This window comes from Oreochromis aureus, linkage group 16 (genome assembly GCF_013358895.1).
Source record: "Oreochromis aureus strain Israel breed Guangdong linkage group 16, ZZ_aureus, whole genome shotgun sequence".
NCBI classification, from domain to species: domain Eukaryota; kingdom Metazoa; phylum Chordata; class Actinopteri; order Cichliformes; family Cichlidae; genus Oreochromis; species Oreochromis aureus.
In genome coordinates, this window is record NC_052957.1 from 22,421,331 (window position 1) to 22,437,568 (window position 16,238).

A 16,238-nucleotide genomic window follows, 5' to 3' on the forward strand; every position below is an offset into this window, starting at 1 on the left:
TTCCAAATCGTTGTTTTGAGTTGTGTTGTTTTATGGTTTAGCTCTTGTGGGTGGTCTTTCTTACATAACAGTAAACGGTCAATAAATCAAATGGTAACCATAATTGCGGAGAGCAAAACAACAGCCATTTAGTAGCCAGTGGTTTCATAAAATACAGTGTACATTATTTTGTTGTGACGTAAGCCGTGTCCTTCTGGAGTCATTTTTGTTCAACGAGACTCTGTGGTAGTGCAGGATTGTTCAGACAGACAGACAGACAGCCCCCTACCCTCATTCTGAGATCAGATGCTAGATTCCTCATACATTGAATGAGTATTTTATTGGTGATTATTAATATAGAATAAATGTAAAGATCAGCCATGTGATACCTGCCACTGAGGTATCTAGAAGCAATAAATGATTTTTAACTAAGTACAGTACCAGGTACCAGTACAGGTTGCAGTATGTGGTCCTGGTTCAGAAGAGGTTTTCTCATTTGGTTCTTGTAAAAGCTTAAAAGCTTTGCCTTATTTACATACCCTTCCTATCTCTGATTAGCAATGTCCTCTGGAGCTACAATCACTCTCTGCCAGCCAGGACTGGCTTCACTCAAACACGTGCACGTTGGTCTTTCAGTATAACTTTGATCTGTGTAGTTTAATGTTCAATCAGTCAATTGCCAGCACTGAAAATGAAGCCTCGCTGACATGAGGTAATTAAACATTTTTCATGACTGACCACTCTTCTAGGACAAGAGACAGTAGAGGTCACAGTAAAGACTCTTTAATGAATTAGACACTTGATTTTTTTCTGTAATTGAGTCAGATAAGACATGACAGTGATCGTTCCTACACACACAAACACACACATCCCACATACTGGTGACCAAGTTCTCTTAACATTAAGCCTGGTTTTATGTAAAGGTCAAGTCGAGCTGCCTTGAATGCTGGTGAACATCTGTTCCCTCTGAAGGCAATAAATACCAGATTGTGTGTGTAGCTGTTCTTTCATTTACTGATCCAGATTTCGTGAGCTAATAGGAGTGTGTGTGTGTATGTGTGTGGTTGTGAAGCATGTCTTGCTTTGTAGAACTAAACAACTGTAAAAATTTCTGGAGAAATTTTCTTTGTCAACCTTACTGTGCACCCATTACTCCTCCTCTTGGCGATATTTAATTCCTGCCACTGACAAAAGGTTAAATGTACTAACAAACCCCTTCAAGACATATGTCTGCATGTTTTAGTTAGTTCTACAATCCAATCTTTTACTTACAAACAAAATGTCAGCATGTACCCAAACCTTCGCGTGTTGGGATAATGCACTGATTGAACAGGCCAGAAGTGTTTGAGACAGAACACCAGTCCCTGTTCGGTATTTGCTGTCTTTGACCAGTCCACTTCATTTTTAGCCTTCTGTCTAAAGTCCCCATTGATTTAATGGTAACATATATTTAAACTGTGGCTTTAAAGAGGAAGTTGTTGGCTTTCAAAACCAATAACTGCTGTGCCCGCTCACCCACTGAACCACACAACTCCCAACACCAAACAAGCAGCCTTGAAATGACTTATTGATTACTTCAACATGTCCCGAATTGATTTTAAGGAAAGTATCTTATTGTTTTTCTAGAAACATGAACATTACAAGAAAATTGCCTCAAAGTATCTTTGGTGGTGGGGATGGAAGTTCTACCGTGTAATGGAAATATCGGGTTTGGAGTATGGTGAAAAGAGTAAATACTTTTTCTGATCCCTCTTCCTAATCCAAAGTGCTGTTTTTATTCAAACATATAAAAACTGAGCATTTCTGGGTTCATGGCCAACTCGGTTTTATGCAGTTCTGTTGGCAGGGTGCTTTACTCAAGTGAGCATTTTAGCCTTAAACAGGAATTCTGGGTGCCATTTGTCTGGAATTGAAACAATCAACTGTTTCCTGGAGCTAGTCAATTGATCCTCATTACATCCAGCCAGCGCCATTGACCACCCTTTAAGACCAGTCATCCATATTGATCGGGCGTTAAAGATTACCAGGCAGCCCCATTTCCCCTGCATGTGATTCTGCTCCACAGGCATTAGCTTTCACTGATCTCTGGTTATCTGAGCTGTAACCTTACTGTGCTCTATTCATTTGAAAGCATGCGTTTTCCTCGTTACTCCACCATATTGTTTGACTGTGGCAAGAAGGCAATTGAGAGTTGGGGGTTCCTCAAGATAATTACCTCTTTCAGATGATGATTGAGACTGAGGGCTTTTTTATTTTCCTCATTCATTTTATAGGAAGTTTTACATTCAATAATCATTTTTTGTACTGATCTGGTGTAGATGGCAGTGGCCTCACAGCCTCCCTTCATTCACTGAATTCACTTGAGGTATATATTCCTTTCCGGGATCTTTTCTTGAACTTCTGGAGTTTAAGAATTTCATGTGACCCTGAAATTAATTTATGTAGACCACTAAATTTTTATGTCCGACATCTTTTTCTAAGTTGTTTCATTTGGAAACAAACTATGAATTCAATATTACTCCTAACTCTTTCCTAACATTTGACGACCTCATCTGCACCGTTAATGACAAGTTTTGACACCTCAATATATATCAATAAAGACCTTGTTTGACAACCATTGGAACAGGTTCCAGGTTTTTCCAGGGGTATCCCTAATAAGCTGTATAGTCAGAGATCACCCTCACTAAATTTTGATACACACCCAGTCATTTTGTTCTGAAAGCAGGCCTGAAATATGACAGAAACAGCTCAGTTCAGAAAAGGGAAATAAGGGTTACCTCTAGAACGCATTCAAAGGGGAAAGAGTTAAGGTACGGAATTAAGTTTTTTAGTGTAGCACTGTCTGTGAAAACCAATGCACTATAAAGATGGGAAAGATTACCTAAACACTTTGAATGTTCTGCATATTTAGGAAGCTAGCTAATTTTCAACTTTCTGATAACAATCTCAACATATCTTCGTGCTCGCGGTCATGTCTTGCATTTCATTAAGAATGAATTGAAATGTAGAAATGTTAAGTCGTCTTGTGAAAGGAAAAAAAAAAGTTAAAGGGATCAATTGCTAGGGAGGGAGAGAGAGAGAGAAAACGTTAAAAGTAAAGTTCATGAAGGATGAGCCAAATCAGAAATTACTGCATAGATGGCTTTTTGTAAATACTAATGTTTGTTGGATTGGGAAATAGTTTTTTCTTTTTAGGGTTTTTTTTTTTTTTTAATGACCATGTCAGAACTATTTTGCTCATTTATGGGTTTGGTTAACTTCTAGCATCGATAATAAGTAGCTACATTTTTTAAGTCAATGTAAGCACATAAATCTTGTTTGTGGACGGTGCAAATATTGGAAAATAATAGCAATTGAAAAGAAACATAATTGCAAGATTTGTTCTCACAAGATGAACAAAATGACCTTGCACATTAAAATGCTTGACAAGTTTGAAAATGTTCATCATCAGTTCTTGAAGCAGAAACAAATATGCACGCTTAATGGTCTGAATGACTTTGACCAGGGATAAAATTATTGAAAACATGGTCAGGGCATCTCCACAAGTACTACTAAAATTAATACAAGAAAAGATGACTGCTGAACTGACGACAGAGGCTCAAGGTTTCAAAATATGTGTAGGAAGTGAAGGCTGGCTGTGATATACAGAGCATATCACAGCCAGCTCACACAGAGCATCATAGTTTTCACCCACAGAAAGTACAGAGTACTCTTGTTGGCTGTCACCAACCACCTCGGTTGCTTTAAGTGGACATGCAAGTGTCAGAACTGAACAATATAATGATCTATGTGATGTTTTGCTGTAGACCTTGGGTCATAGAATTCATGTTACTCTGACATACATCACCCACATGAAAATCATACACCATGAACTAGTCTTCATGGTGACAGTATATCCTGTTTGTTTTGACATAACAAAGAATTCAAGAAGTTGACTCAGTCTCCACATCCCTCAGATCTCAGTTTGATCACACCATCCTGAGCCTCTATCCTAGTACTTACAAGGATCTTCTGCTAAAGTCCTGGCAGCTGATACTTGAGGACATTATCAGAGGTCCTATGGTATCCATGCCTTGGTGGATCGGGGGTATTTCGGTGGCACAAGGGGGACCTACTTAAGCTACAGCTGGTTTCAATGGTGTGTTTTGTAGCTCAGTTTAGCTGCCCCGCATTAGGACTCGGTAGTTATTATATTCATCTTAGACATGAAACCAGGAAGAGATACAAACCCAGTCTCAAGTGACCACAAGCTAGTATACTTCCAGTCCCCCTCCTAGCCCTGAAATAGGTGTCAATTCAGCATGCGCAAACATTTAATGTGGTGACCACAAGTACCTTCATCACTAGTTTAAGATTTTTACTGTAAAAAATTTTGTGCACATATATATATATATATATATATATATATATATATATATATATATATATATATATATATATATATATATATATATATATATAATTATATATTTTTTCCCAGTGATCATAAAAACAAATAATGAGTAGCAGTAAGTTTAAATCCTGTTTTATTCCTTAGTAAACACAACTAACACAGTGCCAGATTCAGATTGCTGTTAGCTGTACCAAAAAGAAGCACAACACTTACTTGTTATGGGACAGGTAGAGCGTCCCCTTTTCATATATAGGCCTGGATTTTGCTGTATTTATGGTCCATTTACATCCAGCATTTTGTCATAAAGGCTTCCTTGCCTCTGTAATTAACCTTGCCTTTAATTGTCTTTCCCCTCATCCTCCGGCATTGTCCTTACAACTGTCCAGAGCAAGTGTGAGAACAGGATGAGAGCCAAGAAGAGTAGGAGTGGGGAATGATTGGCTTGGTCCATTAATAGTGGGAGTGGTCTTTCAGACAGAGGAGTGCATTGCTGGACAGATGAATGCACAAAACAAGGATGAATGAAGGTCTTGTGAGGGATACCATGTAAATGGGTGTGGTGTTTGAATGATTGAGAGAGACCCTTGAGAGAAAGGAAGAGCAAGATGGATCATTGAGGCCGTGTAGAGTTTCCTTTTTAAATGATCCTTGAAAATATTTATTGTGTTTAAAACACACCCACACACACACACTAGTAAGGAAGGAGTTAATAGTAACCATTGCAAAATTGATTGTAAAATGGGAAATCAGAGAACAAGGCAGAAAATTTGGTCAACTGTTCGCATGCGGTGTGCCTTTTGTCAGTTCTCGTGGCCCGGAGCGGAAACCCGCTGTGGCAGATCAGAGACATGCTCAAGTGTCTCAGCCATATTATATGAGCATATCCACACGCCCCTTCTTTCATTTCAGCTTCAAAGAGCATTATAGCTCCGAATTGGTAAAAGTTGGAATGCTTAAAAATCTGTAACCTTGGCAACAAATTCAATGTGTTTTCTGTAAATGCTTCATCATAAAAGCCTCCCAGCAGCAGTGAAGAGAATGAACAGTAAACATAAATGTATATATCAAGTAAAGAAAATATACATCGGACAGCAAGCTCTGTTATTTCCTTTGAATCCTTTGTACATGTGAAGCACCTTGAATCCAGTAATATCACTAACTTTGAAAGTACTCTATAGGAAGATGACAGGATGCAAGTACATATACTGGTTAGTGCTGGAAAATGCTGACCATAGTTCCACAAACTGTTCAATGAAAAATCACTTTGAGGTCAGCTTACATACACATCAGAGTTCTCGTTTTCACGTTAATGGTTAATGGTAAAAGCAGTTTTGAGGGTAATGATCAGGATTTGGCAGAGATGGGATGTGCTTATTTATCATCCACACAGTCCAAGTAATCTGAAGTTTTCAGTAATGAAACACTGCCATGTAAAAGCTTTGGCTCAAAAACGTTTTCGACATTACAGATCCAGAGGAAGAAGTGCAATGGCACCAGTGTTATAAAACAGCACATTTAGGATGGACACTGCAGGAAAATGCTCTGATTTACTGCTGATTTCACTCCGACAGCTGTTTTAAAGGCTTTTCACCAAGAAACCAGAAATGCCAAAAGATCTAAGCGTGACCCCGCAGCATGAGATGTGAGGAATGCACAGAGAAGTGGTAGCAACAGGGAGGCTAAATATAACCAGATGCGTTGTTTGAGATTGCTGCATTGTTGTTACCTCAGGTAGCATTTAGTTGTGTAGTTCTGACTGAAATGTGCACTCACAGCCACACCTGATGAATAACCCAGACTTGAACACACTTTGCAGATCACTGGCCCAAGGATCAAACTAAACAAGCGTGGTGTTGGCCCTTCTTAGCAATTTTCTTCTCTTCATAGTGCGCACAGTTACAAGTTAACCCATAAAACCAAAATTTGTAAAGAGCGATTTGCAAATCCTTTGCATTAAATGTGCTCATTTTACTCTGCTGACAGGGTCTCTCCTGTTCCTCACCTGAACTAAATATAGTTTGAGGTGTGGACGCATTTGCTCTTTTGCCAGTTTAATGAGGAAATTCTCCCTCTGTTTCCCAGATGCATCTGAGGTGGAGGAGGAGGAGACGGAACAAAAGAAAAAGCCAGCAGAAAAAACAAAGACAAAACCAGAGAAGAGGAAGATTGTAACAGAGAAGCCTGCTAAAGCCAAGAAGAAGAAAAATAATGAGCAGGTTGTTATGTCCTTTCTCTACAAAGGCTGCCTATTAGATGTTTATACAGTATAAAGTGTGTAAGAAAACGTATCATATTAATAGGGCAAAAGACTGAGCCTCTCCTTGTCATTTTGTAATCAACCAGTTCTCAGGCAGAAACGGTAATTCCAACAGTCATTACAAGGAAGAAGAAAGAAGTCAGGATAGATGAATAGAATACCTTCAAAATAAATGTCCACCACATACTTATACATACACCCTCATTCTTTGAGACAGTGAATAAACCAGAGTGTTAAAAACAATTATCATATTAACTGATGACGGAAATGGAAATCCTTTGATTTTGTCCCAGCATTTGGATATTCTGATGTACTTTTAATGTAATATAATATAATTTGACACATTTAAATTTCATTATAAAATGTGCTCTTTACCTCAGAGGATTATTAGGTTTTAATTTAATTTGTATTTAGAATTTAAAATGTTCATTAACATAAATTGCCTGAACTGTGTGTTTTGCATGCACTGTTGTCACAGAACGAGCAGACGATCCCTCCAAGGAAGGAGACTCGGGATGAAAAGTCCGCTAAACCCCCCAAAAAGAGAAAGGTGGGTGTGGCGACACCTGGTGTTGCAAATCTCAACTACAACAGTGTGCACTGGCTAAAGTGGGGCTATCATTTGGCTGCTTCTGGGGTTCTTACTTGTGTGTTTGTTTGTTTTGGTTTTGTTTTAGAAAAAGAAAACGATAACAGATGTCTTGGCCACCTCTGAGCCAAAACCAGGCTGTCCAGCTGACCTGCAGGATCTGGTTACACAGTACTTTAAAGACAAGCGGTCTGTAATTGAGCAGGAGGAGCTCAAAGTGCAGGGTGAGTCGAGCCAAATCACCCTAAGCTTTCACATTCAGGCGATATCTGCTGAAATGTTGACTCACAGAGATCACACTGTGTCCTCTCCCATCCTCCAGACTCCTTTTTCCTGTCTAGTAATGACTTGACACACACCCTCTCTTCTTATCTGAAACAGAGTGAGTGCCGTTGCAAACTTTGACCAAGTTTTTCATTAGATTCCACTTATAAACACCCATCACTTTAATTGCTCTTCTTTTTTTCCTCTTAGTTGCTCCCAAGTGGGCAAAGATTCAAAAGCAGCACACAGAAAAAAGTTCTGTGGTTCTGCTTGTCGTCTGCAGCTCTGCTCTCCGAACCATCGAGCTCATCAAGTAAGTGACAGACCACTGATGTTTGTCGCATTTCTCCAGTTACCACTTTCAAATTAAAGTGACAGGAATGATGTTTGTTTGTGTCATTCACAGGCAGCTGACTAGTTTCAAGGGTGAAGCCAAAGCAGTGAAGCTTTTTGCAAAACATATCAAGGTAGTGGAGATGACCGTTAATCACAGGCGGTGTGTGCAGATTGTGAACCGTGAATGATTTCATAGAATGATTATCTGTGTCATTCTTTTGCATAGATAGAAGAGCAGGTGAAGCTGCTGCAGAAAGGCATCTCCCACATAGGAGTGGGGACACCAGGGAGGATCAGTGCTCTCATTGAGAGAGGTGTGTGTTTGTGATTGGCCTCTTTCGTTTAACTCCAAAGCATTTGAAGTCTTCTCACTCTGATTTTGTTCCCCAGAGGGTTTGAGCTTGCAGGCATTGAGATACCTGGTTCTGGACTGGAACTGGAGGGATCAGAAGCTCAGAAGGATGGTGGACATTCCTGAGGTGAGCTACTGCCCCCTGCTGGGCTAGAAAAATAATGTTTTTATTGCTGTTACTCCACTTTGACTTGGAGCTTCTTTTTCTTTTGTTTATAATAATTAACATGCAAATTTTCCATGATCATTGTTTCTCTTTACTCACCTTAAAGTTGCACTTAAGATTAGAAACTTAATCCTTTAGTTAATTAACAAGGAAAAAGAAAAGAGATCACTTGAAAAAATGAGTCTTTTTTTAAGTAAAAAAAAAAATGAAATGCTAAGATTAAAAAAAATATTGTTGTCAAAAAGTTACATTTTTATGTATCAGCACATTACTCAAATTTAAAATCAAATCTTGTAATAATTTGAATAACTGGATTCCTGATTTTTATGATCTGTAAGCCATAATCATCAACATTAAAACAGAAAAACCTTTAAATATTTCACCCCTGTGTAAAACTTACCTTTTAAAATTACATTATGAAGAAAATGAGTTTAAATATTTGTGATGCACTTTTATTTTAGATCTTGCTTGTTGGTCTACAAGAAACGAGGAAGAAACGATTGGAAAACTCTTAATTGAACATATATTTATGAAGGTGCAACGTTTTTAACATTATGACTTTTTTTCAGCTTAAAAACTGGACATATTTGTTTAGTCGTAGATTCTGCATGCTTTCAAATGAACCCTGACTTATGTTTTGTTATCCTGGAAATCCCATCTCCTGCAAAAACAGCGTTAAAATGTGAATCGTATCAAATGTTTCCATTATTTTAAATATCCTAAATATTTATCCTGAATTAATATTTTAACCTTCCATTATTTTGTGTGTGCAATGCACTGGGTGTATGCTGTAAGCTGGTGACACTGTGGAGGTGTAATAATCCAGAATATGTCAAAGATGAAGCAATCATGGCACAGAGTGTGGGTAGAGGAGCAAGAAAATGGCTGTGGGGGAACTTCCAGAAGAGCCATAGCTGTGTTGTCTGCTCTTCTCACCTGATGCATTTGATACTTTTGGTTAACTAAAAGAAGTCACAGATGCTCCTGGTTATAAGTGATGTTTATGCAAAGTTTCATTCAGATTGACGCACCTGTTAAAGAGCAGAGGTGGTACAAGTTGACATATAGATATGCATATGCTACAATTATTATAGTAAGAAAAGAGTTTACATTGAAATTCAGTTCATTTTAGTTTCATTTACATAGCGCCAAATCTCAAGGAGAACCTACAATATTAGACAGAAAACACTGAAAATCTTATGTTACTGTTTATGTAGTAAAGCATGCATGCCTTTGTAGTCAGGGTTCCCTTTAATGAGTGAAAAAGAGCTAAAAGTTATTCAATATTGAACCCTATTTGCATTGCAGAGTAATCTTTTAGTTTTTCTTTCCCTTTTAATTTCACTTCATATTTGCCTCTTTTTTCCAGATCAAACAGGATCTTATGAAGCTGTTGGAGAGTGGCGTCTTGGCTCGCTGTAAAGAAGACAAAGTCAAAATTGGACTATTTTAACTGACTGCTTGACATTTAAAGAGACTTTGTCTTTGCTATTCCTTGTGCTGATCCTGTCCCGAGCCTTTAATATTTCCAGAGCCTGTGTGAAATGTACGGCATTGTTTGTTCACTTTTGTGACCAACACAATGTCAGGGAGTGTGATGAATGAATAAACAGACTCCAAATTAAAGCCACATCCTTTTTTTTTTTGTTTACTCTGACCTTGGAAAGTCCCTCCTACTGACAATGTGAGGTCATGAGTTTACTTAAACCACCGGGGAGCCCCATTCAGCATCCTACAGATACAAAGGGGCCCAGAACCACCCCGATATCTCCCGCAGTCAGTGACGATATAAATGCTGTTCTGTACGAGTCTGTGTGTTGTAGGACGGAAGTACACAATCTTGTGGTAAAGTGGAAGTAACAGAAAGAGGTAGTTGAGTAAAGAATTGCGGTTAATAAGTAACAGGACACAACGGTTGCCCCCACGATGCAAAGCCTGCTGGGAAAATCCCTTGGCAAGCAGAGGAGTGTGTGAGTGTGTGTGCGCGCAGAGAGATATCGCTGAAAAAAAAAACAGGAAGACAAGAGGAGGGCTGGTTTATACGCAGTTTTTGAGTCTCCAGCTGTCAATCAAGTTCTTCTTCTGAAGCCAAAGCTCTCCCTCTCATGGGGAAGGTGAAAGGCAAGCCCGGGCCCTTGGCTCGGAGACCCGACAACTCCGCTTTCAAACAGCAGCGGTTACCTGCCTGGTCTCCAATGCTAACTGCTAACACCGTGCTGCCTTTTTTCTACTTTATGGCTTTGATTTGTCTGCTGTTGGGAGTATGGCTGCTTCTCACTGTGCAGAACACCCAGGAAATGAAGGTGAGTGAAAACCACATTTGCTTCTAAACACTCACTTTCAGTTCTAGAAATTTGATGGCGTAAGAGCGCTATGTGTTTGTCTTTGTTCATGTCAGAGAGGCCCCAATGCCTCTGTGTGCAATAAAAACCGGGTGTGACAACGTGAGGAAAGGTCGAAGGTTATGTTTGAAAAAGTTTAAGATCAAGTTCACTATCTGCTCTTTTCCCCCCTCTCTCTCTTTGTCTTTTCAGCTGGACTACACAGAGGCCGAAACCTGCAACAAGTGTTTTGAAATGCGTAAAAATGTGAGCAACGCAAACGAGACCTGCATCTGCACAGTGAATTTTAGGATTGACAAACCATTTGAGGTAAGAACCTCTCAGCACAGAGTGACAACATAATCCTAACTTGAGGGCCACTTATAATCTTACTCCAGAGGCCTCAGTAGCACATGCTAAGTATGGCACAAAGCTCTGAAACAGCTTGGAAGTGGGTCTCGTGTGAAGATTATTACTCTCACACTCTGTATCTAACAGGCCCCACTGTCAGTGCATGCGTTTGTTGTCCGTGCTTTGAGGCTTAAAGCTTAAATTCAGCTTAGGATTTGTGGTTCTACACTCATCCACTTGATGATGATTGTGTGTGTGTGTGTGTGTGTGTGTGTGTGTGTGTGTCCCAGGGAGATGTCTTTTTCTACTACGGACTCCGTAACTTTCATCAGAACCTTCGCAGATACATGGACTCCAGAGATGATGGGCAGACAGTTGGAAGGAAGAAAAATTTAAAGGTATCTTCGTCATGTCATCAGAAATGCTGACGATGCCAAGAAATAAGTATTTGCCCTCTTCCTCATATCTTATTTTTCTCCATATTTGTCACACATGCATGTTTCAGATCAAATATCATCTGTGGAAAAAGTAATTGCCCCCTAAACCTAATAAATGGTGATGGCAGCAGGAACTGTAGTCAAGTTTTTGTGACTGGCGTTGAATGTTTCACATAACTCGATGAATTTTGAACCACTTTTTTTTTTGCAGAATTGTTTTGATTCAGCCTCACTCGAGGGTTTTCTAGCATGAATGACCTGTTTAAGGTCATGCCTTAAGTGTGGACTTTGATTAGGCCACTCCAAAACATTCATTTGAATTTATCTGGAGTCATTCAGAGGTGACTTTCTGATAAGTTTCGGATCATTGTCCTGCTGCATAACCAAGTACGCTGGAGCTTTAGTGATCGCAGGACATTCTCCTTTGGGATTTTCTGGTAGAGAGCAGAAATCATGTTTCAAATCAAAATCAAATCAAATCACCTTTATTGTCACGTCACATGTGCAGGTACACTGGTACAGTACATGCGAGTGAAATTCTTGTGTGCAAGCTTCACAAGCAACAGAGTTGTGCAAAATACAATAACGTGCAACAAGCAAAATATAAAAATGGTTAATCTAAAAAGTAATAAATATATGTACCATATATAAAGGTATATACATTACTGAATGTGTGTACTAAATATGTTTTTTCACGTGTGTGTGTGTGTGTGTGTGTATATACATGTTTTACAAATGAAATAGAGTAAACAATAAAATAAGATATATAAAATATAAAATATACAGAGGTTGGTATGTGCAAAACAGTGGCATTAATGTACAGTATGGAGTGCATAATGTTGAAGTTCCAGTAGTGAGGGTGAGGTGTCTATGACGTGTTCAGCAGTCTGATGGCCTGGTGGAAAAAGCTGTCTCTCAGTCTGCTGGTTCGGGACCGGATGCTGCAGAACCTCCTTCCTGATGGAAGTAGTCTGAAGAGTTTATGGCTGGGGTGACTGGAGTCCTTGATGATCCTCCCGCTTTCCTCAGGCACCGCTTCCTGAAGATGTCTTGGAGGAGGGAAGCTCACCTCAATTATCCGTTCAGCACACCGCACTACTCTCTGGAGAGCTTTGCGGTTGTAAGCGGTGCTGTTGCCATACCAGGTGGTGATGCATCCGGTGAGGATGCTCTCAATGGCACAGCGATAGAAGGTCCTGAGGATGCGGGGGCTCATGCCGAATCTTTTCAGTCTCCTGAGAAAGAAGAGGCGCTGCTGCGCCTTCTTCACTGTCTTGTTTATGTGTACTGACCACGTAAGATCCTCAGCCAGATGTACACCAAGGAAGCGGAAGCTGCTCACTCTCTCCACAGCGGCGCCGTTGATGGTGATGGGGGTGTGTACTCCTCTGCACCTCCGGAAGTCCACTATCAGCTCCTTTGTCTTTGCGACGTTGAGGGTGAGATGGTTGTCTTGACACCAGTTTTCATCAACTACAGCATTTCACTATTGTCCTGAAGCAGCTGCAGACCAGCAGGCAACCACCACTGTTGGTGTGATCTTTTATGAAACGTGTTAGTTTTACACCAGATGTAACGGGACTCAAGCCTTCCAAAAAGTTCAACTTTTGTCTCGTCAGTCCACAGAGTATTTTCCCAAAAGTTCTGGGGATCTTCAAGACGATTTTTGGCAAATGTGAGACGAGCCTGTGTGTTCTTTTTAGTCACCAGTAGTTTTCTTCTTGGACTCTTAGAGTATTAATTCCATACTTGTTCATGTGGGGAAAAAGCACATCATTTCTCCTTTTTTTAAATTTTTTAAATCAGCTGCATCCTGATGGGCGTAGTTGAAAAAAGTTGAAGTTGAAGTTATTTTGGGTGTAAAGAGTACTGCCTGTATATAAATCTGACAGCGTGCACTGGGCACTACCTGCTGTTTTATTTCAGTGGCCAACTTCATTTGACACTCTGATACGGAAGAGGATTAGGGCCACTGGGGGGGAAAAAAAAGTGCACATCTTTTTTTTCTTTTCCAGAATTCTGAGAAAAAAGTCAGGATTCTGACTTTTTTTCTCAGAATTCAGGAAAAGAAGAAAAAAAAGACGTGCCCACTTTTTTTTTTTTTTTTTCCCCCCAGTGTGTGATGCATAAAGCTGCTGGGTCACCTTATGCATGGAGTGACAGTTCTGAGTAAAGGGATGTATCTCTCTAATTCCAGAGGTTAAAGAAGAAGCTGGGCAGCATTAGGAGAATCTCATCTCCTCCCAAACACGGCTTCTGAGATTTTCAGCTCCAAAGAGCCGTTATAGAAAAAAGGCCACACTAATCATGCAGAAACTTTGACTTTTATGGTCACTAAGGCTAAGTCATGCCATCTGTTGTACTTGGTTTGTGAAGATTAAAAAAACTGAAGTACAGATGAGCCACACCCCTGATAATGCTGGGTGATTACTGTAAGCAGCGTTTTCATGTTGTTGGTGGAGTTAAAATTAACCTTTGGTAGTTTCATCTATGATAATAGACCTTATTTTAGTGTGTTTCATGTGTTTTGGGAGCCCACATGCATGAATCTTCAGCTACCAGACATGCGCTGTAGTGTTTAAAGCTGAAGAAGCTTGAATTTTACTTGAATACTCGACTTGATTAAATATCACATCTTCCCTAGGACCCAAGTTCATATTGTGAGCCATTTTTGAAAGATCCCAGCGGACGCCCGATTGCTCCCTGTGGCGCTGTGGCCAATAGCATCTTCAACGGTAAACACAACTCAAAACACACAGCATTAGTTAGCAGATAGCTGCTCTACCCTTCCTGTCGCTCTTAACTTGCATGTGTTTTCCCAGACTCCTTCACCCTGCGGTATCATTATTCCAACGGCATAGGTGAGGTTCCTTTGTTGCGGGAAGGCCTCACGTGGTACACGGACAAATACATCAAATTCCGCAACCCAACAACTGACAACTTGACTCTAGCGCAAGTGTTTGAAGGTAAAGAAGGAATGTCTTTTTTTTTTCCCCCCTCAGAAATCATTTTGTGTCACGTTTTAAATGCTTTCTCCACAGGAACGGCGCCACCTCCATACTGGCAGAAACCCGTGTACAAGCTCGATCCTTCCAATCCCATGAACAACGGTTTCATCAATGACGATTTCATTGTATGGATGAGGGAGGCAGCTTTCCCCAACTTCAAGAAACTTTATGGAATCTTATTCCGAAACGACAACCCCTTCACGAAGGGGCTTCCAGCAGGCAATTACAGCATCGATATATCCTACAGTATCCTTTCACCGTATTAGAGGTGTCTTAACTCCCAAATGCACGTTCCCTCCATATTTTGTTATTCAATTTAAACATGCATACAGACTACAGGCTGACCGTTTTCCTTTGAGCTTCTCTTTGATCAGATATTTTTGGCCTTGACCTCCTGCTCTTTCAGACTTTCCCGTGCAGTATTTTCGAGGCAGAAAGGAAGTGGTGCTGACAACGGTGACCTGGTTTGGAGGTCAGAACCATTTCCTGCCTATTGCTTACCTCGTAACCAGCAGCCTGATCCTCCTGACAGCCGTCGTCCTCACGGTGGTCTGGTGGAAGTTTGGAAAAGATGGGAAGAACATGAAGGAGTGAAGAGGAAGAGGTGCTTGAGGAAACAGAGGAATGCTGGGAAAAAACTTACAAGCAGATTAAAAGAGATTATTGCTGGGTTGATATGGAGGTTTTTTTTTTGTTTTTTTTTTTTTTTTTAAAAAGGGACAACAAATGCTAAATGACGAACATTTGTGAGTAAATGATGAATGGGGAAAATGGTTTAAAAAGGAATGTTAATTGTGTTCGATTTCACAGCAGCATGTGCAGGAAAACTGGAAAAGCTGCTTTTTCAGATCCACGTGTGTGACGGGTTTATTGTGGTGCTGCCGTGAAAGCTGGTGTGTTTACACATCTGAGCTGTGTTTACTTGATTTTTACTTGCTGAAGTTTGCTTTTATAATACACACACCATTTCTCATGTACTGTTAATATGTATATTTATTAGAATTATTACATTAACATTTCTAATGCAAAGCGTATTCTTGCATCCTTGTGTGCAAAAACCGTCAAAGTGCCACATCTTACAATTGAATAAAGGATTGTAATTAAGATGACCTGTTGAATCGAGTGTTTCTATGTCTTGGCTATAGCTACTTCACACCACACCATCATTTGACAGTACTAAGAATCTGCAGCCTAGCTAAATGCAAACATTTAAAGGTTCAGTTTTTTGCTATACTAAGTTGCAAATTAAGACTGGGCGTGGTTGAAGGAAGTGGGTGTAGTTTTGCAGTTTTAGTCAAATAGAAGTACTGAAGGTACTTTGGCCCCTCTCTTATTTCCCAACGGGTCACCACAGCAGATTGAGCCACATTTGATTGTAGATCATTTTACACAATCCCGTTTATCCAGGCTTGGGGCTGGGAGTACTCTAGCTTCTGAGACTGGGATTTTGTCTCCTGCCAGTCTTCCATGTGTTAACTACTACACTGGCAGTCCAACACACTGGACAAGCAAATCCTGAGGAAGTAGTTTGATACCCATGTTATTCTTTCTGGGGTGGGGAGAGAACATGAACATAAAACGTGGCAGTAATTAGCAAGTTGATAGCTCACAGTCCAGAATAAAGGGGTAGGCATCTTTTATGGTAAGGGGTTGTCAAGTTAAAAAGCTTTCACAAAAAAAAGAAAAACATCCATCCATTCTCTTCCACTTATCTAACTCAGGGTTATAGGTGGGCTAGAGGCAATCCAAGCTGTCATAGGGCAAGAGGGAGAGAACACCCAGGAC

General features: G+C 40.1%; 2 protein-coding genes across 2 annotated transcripts in view; both read left to right on the top strand.

The window, feature by feature from the left end:
- cmss1 (cms1 ribosomal small subunit homolog) overlaps nucleotides 1-9,962 on the top strand; it is a 29,633-nt gene extending 19,671 nt beyond the window's left edge. The window contains exons 2-10 of the mRNA XM_031734680.2: nucleotides 6,455-6,588; nucleotides 7,108-7,179; nucleotides 7,307-7,442; nucleotides 7,541-7,600; nucleotides 7,693-7,795; nucleotides 7,889-7,949; nucleotides 8,045-8,132; nucleotides 8,209-8,297; nucleotides 9,706-9,962. Coding sequence (XP_031590540.1) covers nucleotides 6,455-6,588; nucleotides 7,108-7,179; nucleotides 7,307-7,442; nucleotides 7,541-7,600; nucleotides 7,693-7,795; nucleotides 7,889-7,949; nucleotides 8,045-8,132; nucleotides 8,209-8,297; nucleotides 9,706-9,789 — 827 coding nt within the window. The 3' untranslated portion in view covers nucleotides 9,790-9,962. The remainder of the gene's footprint in view (nucleotides 1-6,454; nucleotides 6,589-7,107; nucleotides 7,180-7,306; nucleotides 7,443-7,540; nucleotides 7,601-7,692; nucleotides 7,796-7,888; nucleotides 7,950-8,044; nucleotides 8,133-8,208; nucleotides 8,298-9,705) is intronic.
- Nucleotides 9,963-10,106: 144 nt separating this feature from the next.
- tmem30c (transmembrane protein 30C) lies at nucleotides 10,107-15,562 on the top strand. The gene is made up of 7 exons (XM_031734621.2): nucleotides 10,107-10,639; nucleotides 10,871-10,987; nucleotides 11,299-11,406; nucleotides 14,090-14,180; nucleotides 14,268-14,411; nucleotides 14,487-14,699; nucleotides 14,860-15,562. Exons 1-7 carry the CDS (start codon nucleotides 10,442-10,444, stop codon nucleotides 15,045-15,047), a joined length of 1,059 nt encoding a protein of 352 aa, XP_031590481.1. The 5' UTR covers nucleotides 10,107-10,441; the 3' UTR covers nucleotides 15,048-15,562.
- Nucleotides 15,563-16,238: the final 676 nt, after the last annotated feature.

Coding starts and splice junctions, on each gene's coding strand:
- tmem30c (XM_031734621.2), top strand. CDS start 10,442: ATGGGGAAGGTGAAAGGCAAGCCCGGGCCCTTGGCTCGGAGACCCGAC. Junction 10,640..10,870: donor AGAACACCCAGGAAATGAAG/GTGAGTGAAAAC, acceptor TTGTCTTTTCAG/CTGGACTACACAGAGGCCGA. Junction 10,988..11,298: donor GGATTGACAAACCATTTGAG/GTAAGAACCTCT, acceptor TGTGTGTCCCAG/GGAGATGTCTTTTTCTACTA.